At 36.8% G+C, this 12,543-nt stretch overlaps 1 protein-coding gene across 17 annotated transcripts in view; it reads right to left on the bottom strand.

Annotated features, from left to right (window-relative positions):
• The window catches only part of PTPRD (protein tyrosine phosphatase receptor type D), a 1,483,320-nt gene that overhangs the window by 120,577 nt on the left and 1,350,200 nt on the right, over nucleotides 1-12,543 (bottom strand). For all 17 annotated transcript variants that reach the window (XM_058672196.1, XM_058672195.1, XM_058672202.1 and 14 more), the window contains 2 exons: nucleotides 12,091-12,181; nucleotides 5,221-5,430 (listed from right to left, as the gene is read on the bottom strand). In XM_058672196.1, the coding sequence (XP_058528179.1) occupies nucleotides 5,221-5,430; nucleotides 12,091-12,181 (301 nt within the window). The remainder of the gene's footprint in view (nucleotides 1-5,220; nucleotides 5,431-12,090; nucleotides 12,182-12,543) is intronic.

Raw genomic sequence — 12,543 nt, 5'->3', positions numbered from 1 at the left:
TGATCTGAATATCTGAAAGCTAAAATTCTGACTAGTCTGAAAGCTTTCAAATAGATTTTGCAGTCTACTGGGTTCTGAATGTTCAGACTTGGGATACTCTATCAGTAAAATCTGTGCAGATATTAAAACAAAACGGTCTGAAATCTCTGAAACACATCTGGTGGTCTCTAGCATTCAAGTAACAGGACACCCAGACAAAGAGTATACAAGGCAAGCACTTAGAGAGTCAAATAAGTAATTTGGTATCTAACAAAATGCTACATTACATCAAAACTCTTCAGTTCAGCACAGTAGTTGGAATGGAAGGCCAAACAATAGAAACAGTCTGTGATGCTAAAGGAGAATTACACTGTCCATTTCGCATGCCACACAAATGGTATTGCTGGCACAGCTTTGTAAAACAGAACTTTTAGAACTCAACACTGATTTAGCACCTCATATTTAGCATTTATTACTGTTACTGCTGAGAGGTTGGTATGGTTGTTTCCAACGGATAACTGATAACTTTTTTATTAATACAGTTATTGGAGCTATACTGTGATACAGCAGGTAACATCACTACTTGTAATCCTGGCCTCCCACATGGGCACTGCTTTCAGATACAGCTGCACTCTTTCTACTTCATCTCCCAGATAATGGTCTGAGAAAAGTAATGGAAGATGGGGTAAGTGTCTGGGTCCTTGGCACCCTTGCGGAGACACACATGAAGCTCTTCGCTCTGGTATTTGGCCTGGCCCAGTCTTGACTGCAGTTGCCATTTGTGGAGTGAACCAGTGGATCAAAGGCCTATCTCTCTCTGGCTCTCCCTCTGTTACTCCGCATTTCAAAACACAATAAATCCTTTTTAAAAAGAAAATACAGTTACTTGGTAAAGAAATAGAATGAGTATCTGTCAACTTTACACTGCATTCTGTTTTGTTCTAACCTAGTTTAGCCTAAGAAAAGCATGCTTTTGGCTCTGCCTCTTAAGGGGTTTCTCTTTTACTTCCCAACTTGAATAGAGACTAATCCATTCCCACTGACTGCCTCAACTTCTCCCACCACTCACTAGACTACCTGAACTGGATTTAAAGCTCTTGTTTGCAACTATCTCTATTTAGTCTTTACCTTTCCAGAAATCTTTTCTAGATCTGCTATGGGAAGGAACTTCATTATAGCTCCTCTTTCTAATTCTCCCAATTTTCTGCTTCATTGGTTTTTTTCTAAACTTCCAAACTACTCATGCCCTGCTGAGTTCGTTGAATCTAACTCCGTTCCATGGGCCAACACTTTGAGCTCCGGGTCCACTAGCTTCTCTGGTAAGATCACTATAAGCTTTATCAGTTTTATACACATAGTTTCTTCAACTCAGAAACTCTACTGAGTGCAGCATTTTTATTCCCAACTGCTTCTAGATATTCTTATACACATGTACCATTAAGTTCAGACTTATATATATATTTTTACTTCATTCCCAGAAACACCCACCTCTGCTCTTCGTAATTGCTTTCATCCTTCCAGCATCGAGGAGTGGAACAACTGATTTTCCCATGGTAGTGACCCTCAAGTGCATTCGTTCTTTTAAGTCTCTTGGTAGCACTTTTCTGTCTGGTCTCATTCATGTCCTGCTAGCCAGGCTAATTCTCCTCCTCCTTCCTCCTGCTTTAGTGATTGTCCTGGACCCTAACTGTCAAACCTTCCAGAGGTTCACTGGCAATTCCCAAATAAACCTAGATATCATAATACGGATCTCAAAGGTCTCTCTTAATTAATTCTAAAAGTCCTTACTACATTCCGCACATTTGATTACAGGAGGTGTTACTCCCCCAATGAGCTCTTCTCTGTCTTTAATTACCTCACAAGTTTCACAATATTTAGTTCCTAAGACCCAACAACTCTCGCAGGGCTATTTAAACCCTTCCTCTATTGGAGACACCTCTTTTTTTTTTATTAATTATTTTGCATTATGTGACAGGTTCATAGGCTCTGGGAATCCCCCCACCCCTCCCCACGCCCCTCCCCCCGATGGACTCCTCCACCTTGATGCAGTATTACAGTTCAAATTCAATCAAGATTCTTTCCTTGCAAACGTATACCAAGCATAGAGTCCAGCTACCTATTGTCCAGATTGGTTGAACAGTTTCTTGGGGAGACCATTTCTGGTCCGAAGTTAGAGCTGGTAGAATATCATCCCAGTCAATTAAGAGTCCCAATATAACATCAACAGCAATTTGCAATATTATGGAATTGACATGGTTTTGAGTAACCAGTATGTTTAAAAAAAAAAAAAAAAAGCAAGTCCTAACCACAACCTATGATTAGCTCATTGACATTTCAATTTTAGTTTATATACAGGACTGGCTGCTATATACCTTAAAATGGCTATAAGGTACCATTCAGCTGTCTCGTGTTATTTCATTTTAGTATTTAGCCATTTGTGTTGTTGAAGTATAATTTTGCTGATCTTGGCAGATTTTAGGATAATCTAGACTAGCTTGTAACTCTAACAAGATATTTGTCGACATTTAAGGTGCAGAACATTTTTTTTGGGGGGGGTGCGTGTGCAGAAAAATCCTCAACACCATGGTGAGGAGTAACTAATCTTTGGAGACACCTCTTTTTAATGGGAAATAATTTGTCATTCGAGAAGAAGATAAAAATAATAAATTATCAAATGTAATTTAGCCATTTTCAATAGCACCAACCAAACTCTACTTTTTTTAAATGAATATATGCTTCATTTCCCTTAATGAAACTATAAAGTTGCAAAAGGTGGGGGCATATAAACTGCTTTACTTGCTTAACACAGCCACCACAGAACTTCATAGTCATATTCCTACAAATCTGCTCATTTCTTCAAACGACTGAGATCGTTAAGATCTAAGTTTATGTACATATCTCTAATGAGCAGTAAATACAGTTAATTTTTAACTTCCATCTTTAAAAACTTACTTTTGGGCATCTATTCTGAATTGAACTCTGGGATGACCACCACACAGAAGAGCACATGTTGCATTGAATGTTTCTTGCTACTCATTCTCCCCATTTACTGCACAGAGCCAAGGAAATGAATTGACCTTTAGGTTTTCTAATGCATCATAAGAACATGAAAACTCAGCATAGTTCCCACATTCTTGGACGCAGCTAATGAATAAGTAAGTATATCCAGTTTAAGGTTTTAGACAAAAGACTTGGTAAAGGATTCTACATTAAAAAAAAGATTCTTTATATTTTTTTCCATATAAGCATAATGTTATTGATTTACATTTTCCCATCACCATGTTGAAGGTTACATGCAAATCGTTTAGCAAACATCAGTAAGAAAAATTCTCTGATTCTACGATCTTTACCAAGAGCCTTAGAGATACTAATGTGAGCAAAGGTAGATAGAAATTTAAGCAATTTTACTGCTAAAGCATACAGAATTCTGACTCATATCAGGAAACAAGGCTATGTAAAAATGAAAACAAAACCATAAAGTTATATTAGCCTCATGAGAAGTAGTACTTGCTGTATGGGGAAATCGAAGAGATTGGGCTTTAGATCATTCTAAATCAATCCTCTGATAGTCTTACTATGAGACCATGGATTTGTAGAAACTTTCTTTCTTCTGAGGTTTGGGATTAAGCAGATTACTATCGTCTCTTTGAAAATTGCCAGTCAACCCTGGTAGTGGTTACGCACAGTGCTAACAAGAGTTCATGGAAATTTGAGGCTTAATAGAGGATTAACTCATTGCAGACATTCTACTTCAGGATACAAGTTTCTTTTATGAACTTAATGTTGCCTAAATATATATAGCTATACACATTGTAATATATATGGATCACAAGGGAATTGTTTTAAAAAGCAATCTTGAGAAAGATTATCAAAGAGGAGAATTCATATAACTTGATAAAAATTTCTGATTTTAAACGTAATGGAACAATTAGATGGCATTCCCATCACACCTTCCAGCTTTACTGAAGTCAGAAGCCAGAGTTTGAGAATGGTATAATTACTTCACGTTATCAGAAGATCTTCTGATCCACTTCAGTGATCTCAGTTTTCTGAAAATGTTGCTGGCACTATTTAAAGAAAATTTCTTTCAAACATCTAACTCATTTTTAGTGGTTTCCTACATCCCAAATCCTTGATGTTCTGCTTAAAACCTTTAGCGACAAAGGGAAAGCAAGTCGGTACATTAAAATTCCAGGAATGCCATCACTTTGTTTTTAAATGACATTCTGCACACAAAGGTAAACACGGTTTAGAGACCTTTCTGTTTCGATTTTCCACATGGGGAAGTCCTTCAATTCTTTAGAGGATGCCCCATTGTACATACTTAACATCTAACTGGAGGAACTTGAATGCACTGTGGATTTCCTATAAATAGGAGGTGACTGGCTCAGTTGAGTTGCCACCCTTGTCAGGTTTAGCCAGACTAGAAAAAAATGTAGTGTAAGATACATATTTATACATTAATGTGAACTGACTTCAAAACCCACTAGCCTTCCTATCTATGATTTCTCTCTCTCTCTGAAAACATCCAAAGCAACTGAAGCATAAAATGACATAAGAACAAGATGAATTACATGGAAGATGACAATCCATTATTTAGAGTACCTTAGGAATTCCTTTTATTGAATTATTTTCTTTCTTGGCTTTTCACTGATAAAGTCACAGACAAATCGCTCTAATTAAGGAAACTGGCTGTACTTGCCCCTTCCTAGACAGATTCTTTCTTTGCTTCAAGGTACAGGCTCTCGTTAACCCATATAGGCAAACAGGTGCGATCAACACCAAAGTCAGTATTTTCAAATACCTGTAGAACTGTCTGTTCAATTACAGAACTTGTTAGTGTCCATTGTAATCACTGGGCTAAGATCTTTCAGATAATGTTCAAGATGACAAATTTCTCCTAATGTTTTCAGAATATCATTTTAAATGGATGATTATAAGGTCATGCTACAAGTGCTCTATGGAAAGGTCTCAAGATCCATGTCCTGTCAATCTGGCATTTCATATACCAGAAGCTCACTGACATTTCCTATAATCACAGACCTGGTCTTATTTAAAATGGGCCATCAAGCAGTATGTTCAGCAATATTTGATGAATGGACAGCCTGTTATTACACTTCTGTTAATGGCCGCTCACAAGAAATAATTATAAGGGACATAACTATATATCCACAAATAACCATACAATGTATTGGAGAAAATCTATGTCATAGGAAACAGATAGCGCCAGAATTCACTTACAGATTCTGCATGTTCCATCACTGCTAACACAAAGAAGACATATTCTTGACCACTCTGCAGTTGCTTGTTGGTAAATCCACCATAATGCTTGTCATCCCCCAGAGTGAACTCAGTGGGCAGGACATCAAAGTGAGCTGCGATGTATGGCTTTAATTCAACTTCTCTCCCATAGCGGATGCTCCTGCGTTTCCTAGATATCTCCTTAAGCAGCTTAAAGGAAGAGTGGGAAACAAAAAGAACTGTAAACAACAATCTAACTTATGGGTAGTTTAACAGCAAGCATTCACTTAGTACTGGAAAGTATTCATTGAATTTGCCCAAATTTTAGGCAGTACATCAGCATCACTAAATCTCTGGTCTCTCTATCTTGCAAATGTTTGCCTTCCTGCTAAGGTGGGACCATGGACTAAGCAACCAAGATAGGTTCAGGCTAAAAACACTGGACTTTTAGTTCATACTAATGAAATTAGCTCATAACTAATGAAATTCTCTCAAAGGCCAACTGTACATCATAATGGTCTGGGAAAAACAGTCAGTTGATTCATAATAGTCTTGCCTTGCTAGAGATTTATGACACAAATACTAATCTCAGATAAAGCCATCCAAACCTTCAAATGTAACTGAATTTTGGGAGACGTCAGTATCACTGAGATTGTTTTTAGTAATTAGATCATCTAACAATGTGAATTCCCTGAAATCAGCAGAAGCATTCCTATGAATAATTTTTAATTTATGCATCTTAAATAAATGTTGTCCTTCATTCAAAAATTTCTCGACTGACTTGTCTCCTTCATTAGGCAAAGGGGCTTCGATTTCTCACATTCTGTCAAGGAGTCAACTTTTTACTTCCCTGTTGTGTCTAAGTATACTGCAAGTCATTGATATTGGCTAAAAGTATTTTAGAAACTAATTTTAATATAGACCCTGAACTAAACAAACAGTATTAACAGATCTTTCGTGTACTTCTTTTTTTCTAAAATTTATTTATGTAAAAACTAAGAGTTACAGAGATAGAGGGATAACCACAGATAAAGGAATCTTTCATCAACCGGCTCACATCCCTGATGGTTGCCACAGCCAGGACTGAGGAAACTAAAGCCAAGAGGAACTTCATCTCAGTCTCCTACTTGGTTGGCAGGGACCCAAACACTTGGGCCATTTCCTTTGCTCTTCCAAGGCTCTGCACAGGAATACAGATCAAAATTAGAGCAGCTGGGCCCAGCATATGGCCTAGCGGCTAAAGTCCTCGCCTTGGACGTATCACGATCCCATATGGTCTCTGGTTCTATTCCCGGCAGCTCCACTTCCCATCCAACTTCCTGCTTGTTGCCTGGGAAAGCAGTTGAGGATAGCCCAAAGCCTTGGGTTTCTGCACTCGCAAGAGAGACCTGGAAGAGGCTCCTGGCTCCTGACTTCAGATTGGCACAGCACCAGCCATTATTGTCACTTGGGGATTGAATCATTGGACAGAAGATCTTCCTCTCTGTCTCTCCTCTGTATATCTGACTTTGCAATAAAAATAAAATAAATCTTTAAACAAATCTTTAAAGAATAAATCTTTAAAAAAAAGTGGAGCAGCTGAGATTTGCTCAGGTGCCCATATAAGAGTTCCAGTGCTGCAGGTGACGGCCCTACATACACTATACAACAGCACCAGGCCCTTTTCTGTATTTTTTTCCTGAAGGTACAACTTATTATCTGTTGGCATTAATTGATTTAATATTAGGAGAAAAATTATATTGATGATGTGTTATGATCATTAACTTCAAAATGATGTCAAAATTACTCTGATCTTCTCCCATTAAATACTAGCATAGCATGTTTACTAATTTATGTGGTTACTAGTTTATAGAGTACGGGATGCCATTGTATTTAAAGATTTATTCATTTTTAATTGGAAATTCAGATTTAGAGAGAAAAGAGACAGAGAAAAAGATCCTTCATCTGCTGGTTCATCCCCCGATAGGGAGCCAAGCTGATCAACGCCAGGAGCCAGCAGCCAGGAGCCTCCTCCAGGTCTTCCATGTGGGTGCAGGATCCAAGGCCTTACACTGTCATCCACTGTTCTCCCAGGAAACAAGCAGGGAGCTGGGTGGGAAGTGGAGCAGCTGGGAAACAAATCAGTTCCACACTAGATCCTTGTGCAAGCAAGGCAAGGATTCAGCCACTACACTATTATGTTGGGCCCATGGGATGTCTTTTATGGCAAGCAACAATGTTTAAATAGTTTCTAAACAAGTTTGTAAAATGTTATTGGTTCTAACATATGTATTGGGATGCATGATGAGTCTAGTAGGTCTAACTAGCACTTGGGACACACACAATGAACATTTAAGTGGAGATTCAAGTGTGCCTGATCCATTTCTGACTCAGTTTCACGCTCACACATTCTGGGAGGCTGCAGAGCAGGGTGTAGTCATTGGGTGGGAAACATTGGCCTGGTCTACTTCCGGTTGTTGTGGGCATCTAACATATTGAGCTGTAATGGAAGATTTCGTTCTCTGTGTGTATCACTGTGTCTTTCAAGTAGACAAAAAGAAATCAACATTAAAAAAAAACTGTAGAAAAGACTATATGTATGAGGAAAAAGTGGAAACATGAATAAGGTATTTTTATATGTGGCTGGTGCTACGGAAACATTGCCACAAAATTATTAACTAAATTTATTTTTATAAATGGAAACAAGGAATCTTCAAAAAGTTCATGAAATGCATATTATAAAAAATACACATGAATTCCAAGTTTGTTCTGTGTCCAGATAAACTTAATTTCTAGTTCCATTCATGCACAAACCATTTGAAGTGTCCTCATAGAGTAAAATCTCTATGGTGATACCTATTCAGTAAAGAGTGGTCCAAGCATGTTTAAGTTAGCTTCTGTGGTGATAATGGCTACCTTCTGCACAGGTGACAAACACTGAATCCTTCTTATATGGATGCTGATTATTACAGTCTTTCCTCAACTATAAGCCACAAAGACACTCAGCTGCTTTAAAATGGTGCTCTAAAAAAGGTAACGAAACCATACTTTGAGTAGATCATCTGCATGAATTATTCTTGAATATGGCTTAATTTGTAATGTTCCAAAACTTTCTGTGGCATTTACGTTTTCAAATGCAATTGAAACTACATGGAATATATTATGTTATGGAAACTACAATAACTTGGACGTTGTTTGCTTATAAAATTTGGGCAAATTATAGATAAATTTCAGCAGGCTGATCAATTATGCATGGATTGGTCTTTTTTTTTTAAAAAAAGCTAGAATATCAACAGTGTTTTACAATTCTATTGCTATGTTGAGATTTCCTGTCAAACAATAATCATAATAGGTTACCACTGACAAGGATGCTAAACTGACTAGCTGCCAAACACTGAGTAGTGTTTGACTAATATGAATTAGTTATTTTATTCTTCATAATAAACATATATCAATAAGGTAAGCCGATGCTATCTTTGTTTTATAAATGTGGAAACTGAGACACAACAGAAAATCACAGTACATGAGTAGATGCAACTATTGTATAAAATGAAATCGCATGAAAAAATTTCCAAACATGTTTTTATCTTCTCAGAGCTTGCACAATATCAACAAATCATAAATGCTATGATTAACCTCTCATAATCTAAATTATTATTAACTCGGCATATAGTCACATTTTCTGTGCATTTGCCTTCATTAGCACAGATGAATATGTAATCTCATTTTCTGGATTTCTTAAAATGCTGATATTTAATTCAATATCATCAATTAAAAGTTATTTAAAATATTGTTGACGCTCAGTACACACTGGTTGCCCATGACTTGAAGAAGTGCCCTGCAGATGAACTGAGCAACATTTTGAAGTTGAGTAATCAAAAACATTTACCATCAGCTGTTTATGTGAGTATGTCCCCTATTCTGCTTCACTGATCCAACCCTACCTTGATTCTATTCATATTTCAGATGTAGGCAACTGTCATAATTCATCCATATCACTGTCATTCCCATGAGTACCTTTCACTGGAATTTCTTTAGAAAAATTGAGAAGAAGCTATTCAAAGTAAAATAAACGAGTTCTTTGGGGTGCTCCACGTACTGAATGCAGTCACTCAATCAGGTCAAACCCAGAATATCAGCCTCCCTCTTAGCCTACTCCCGATCAGGACACTTCCTTAGGCCGGCTTTACATGACTTAGGTGAGCTGAGTTGATGGCAAAATTAGCCAGCATCATAAAGTTACAATCATACATGGCTACATGATTTCACAACAAGCATTTGAGGTACAATGCAATGAAAAGCATATGATAGATGACAAGACCATTCCTGAATTAAATAAAACTAACATTTTTAAGTCATTGTGGGCAAAATTCATTTGTACTATCCATGTCCACTCTGTCCACTTTGACCTTGAGAACAGGTGCATCAATCTGTGAATTTATCATGTGTAGACTAGCCCAGACAAAGGATAAATGAACTCAGAGGATAATTTTGAGAGTAACTCTATTTAGAAAGCCTCTATCAATTTTTTATGGGCCTATATGTGAGGCATACATGTGGAAATCCCCTTAGGCCAACAGTCTATTTGATGATAGAGTTTCAACAATTTGAATTATAGGGTTTTCTGAAAATTTACTTGGTCAAATATACATAGAAGAGGAACACTTCTTTGTCAATTCTAGCTACTGAGTTATGGATAATAGTAATACAATACTTTTATCATCCAGGGTAGGAAAAATTCAGGAAAGAACTTGTCTGAAGGGATCAGAGGCGGGGTGAGCATCCATAAAGTGAGGCCATAGCCTACTCTCTTTTGTTCCCCTCCACAACAGTTGCAAGATATACTGGAGGTAATTCGAGAAGATATATCAAGGACTTTATTTCTTTATCAGAAATAATTTTCATTTTCCAGTCAATGCATATCTTATTTCTTCCACCATTAATTCTACAATGTGGTCTCAATTGTTTCAGTAAGAAAAGTGGGAAACAACCCATCCTGACCCAAAATTGCTGAATTAATAAAACTTCCTTTATCAAACTATTATACAGATTAATGCACCACAACTTGTGCGATGATTAAAATGACCCTTTGTTACGTGAATCAGTAGCACAGACCTGTAGAATTTAATTGCAAGGAAGTTCAATGTCACATAGCCCTCTACTTTAATCCGTTAGCATTGCTGTGCATTTTGGAGGTTAAAATATGGTTGTAAAAGAGAATCATTTCCTATTACTTTCTTCTGAATGGCTTTATTTCTAAGGGAAGCTCCTTCTTTAAAAGTATTTGATATCATTCTGGCTTGAATCTCAATGCTTTGAAAAAAATGTAATAGGTAGATTCATATTTCTGAAAGTTGCCTTTGCATTTTAAATCCAATTTAAACTAAAATGGGTTGGTGACAATTTTGTAACTCAGCTGAGAATGAATTAAAATAGAAAAGGGCATCATAGGATTAACTGATTAGTCAGTTACAAGTAAAATTACATCTTGCTTCAAAATGCTTGCAAGAGATCAGCTCATCATTTTATACCTTCAAATTAAGGATTACTGTTTTTCCTACATCACAGAATAGTGCTTTGGTTAGGATATTAAAAACAGAAAAAAGACCTGAAAATGATAACATATCTAAATTACTTGACAACATTATTGAAATGATGCTTCATTTTTTTTTTTTACCTCTCCAATAGTCATCTTATGGTTACAAAAGGATGATTCTACCCTTGAACTCATCTCCCCTTCTGAATGTGATGAAATTTATTTCAGATAAATAAAGCAGGTGATGAAGAGTCCAACTTGAGGTGACCAATGTCTGCCAAAGAAAGCTAAAAGCTTTTTTTTTTTTGAGGGGGTATCAGATTTGAATTTCCTTTGTGCAGTCATCTATGAAATAAATATCACCTTCCTTTAATGCAGTTAGAGAAGGTATTTCTTGTTCTGTTCATATTATTTTGATGTGGAAGAAATACCAAAAAAATAATATGTTATGTTGTGAGTTGTTTCCTATATAAGGAACAAACCAAATAAAACGAAACCTCAGAGATCCCTAAATGGGTGCCCGGTTATTTGCCTTACGAATGCTTCAAACAGCACCATTTAAAAACAATAAGGTCTTCCTTGTATTGCCACATGTGAATCTCAGCCATTAATTCTCTGTGTCCCTTAAGGCATTCCAACTTGACATCAGCCAACGAGAATAGGCAATAATTCTCATTTTCATATCATGTTTTAACTTTGACAATAAAGCACAAATACTCTTTTTACAAGAAGTATTAATTAGAATGCACCTACATTGAAAGATTTTGGAAATGAACATCATGGTATGTAGTGTTTCCTGACTTTCCCCCCATATTTCTTGCTGTGTTCACAAGTCTGTGATTTGTTTGGTTTTCTTCTATAGCTAAATGTATTTTTTCATTTGTAAAGTAAAAGAATATACAATAAGATAAATATTTCCTAATATGCAGAATTCTTTGAGTAAATGGGTAAGACCACATAATAGGTCAAATTAATTCATGTGCAAAGCACAACATAGCATTCCTAAAAGTCTTACCAATGTTTAAGCTAAAACTAATCAAGGACCTCAAAATTTTTATCAATAGCTGAAATTCATTTCACCTTCCACCTGTCAGCAACATGCTTTACAAGTGCTAAGGAGCAACACATTAAGGCTGAGGAGGATCAGAGAGGATGGAAGCTTTGCTAACTAAAGCAATTGCAGCTTTGTCAGGATCCCTATAGGTTACTTTCACTCCACCAAAGCCTTGAGCCATCCAGCTAGCTGTGTAGAAGTTGACAGGAGGGCAAGATGCTGAAAGGCTTCTGTAGGAACGAGGAGATATTTAATACACTAACTAGTTAATGAAAGACGTTGACAACAAAGACATAGTTACCTCATCTAATTGCATTTCATCTGGACTCTCCCATGGCTTGATAAATTTCCCACGAGATTTCTTCAAAGGCACAATTATTATGTAATAACCTCTGCAGGGGGATGGACAAACAGGGATAACGTTAGTTCAGAGAGCTAAGAAAATGAATATACCATTAAATCTTGCACAGAGCAGTGACTGAGACCGAGGGTAAATTACAGATACGGGGTGACTTGTCCATTTTTTTTATGTTAGTGACAAATAACCACCTGTTTGTTCAATTTTACAAAACAACATGGGCCGACTTTTATATGTGACTTCAATAATCTTGTATGGTAATATCACCATGGTTGACTGCTCTTTATTAGACAGCATAAACACAGCAGACACAGTTTGTTAGGCCCCTAGTGTGGGACACATACAAGGCTGGCATATTGAAATCTGACACCATAAGTAGCTGAACCAATATTTTCT

The sequence above is a fragment of the Ochotona princeps genome, chromosome 14 (assembly GCF_030435755.1).
Source record: "Ochotona princeps isolate mOchPri1 chromosome 14, mOchPri1.hap1, whole genome shotgun sequence".
NCBI classification, from domain to species: domain Eukaryota; kingdom Metazoa; phylum Chordata; class Mammalia; order Lagomorpha; family Ochotonidae; genus Ochotona; species Ochotona princeps.
The sequence above is the reverse complement of the archived record's forward strand: the minus strand, read 5'-3'. Positions and strand labels throughout refer to the sequence as shown.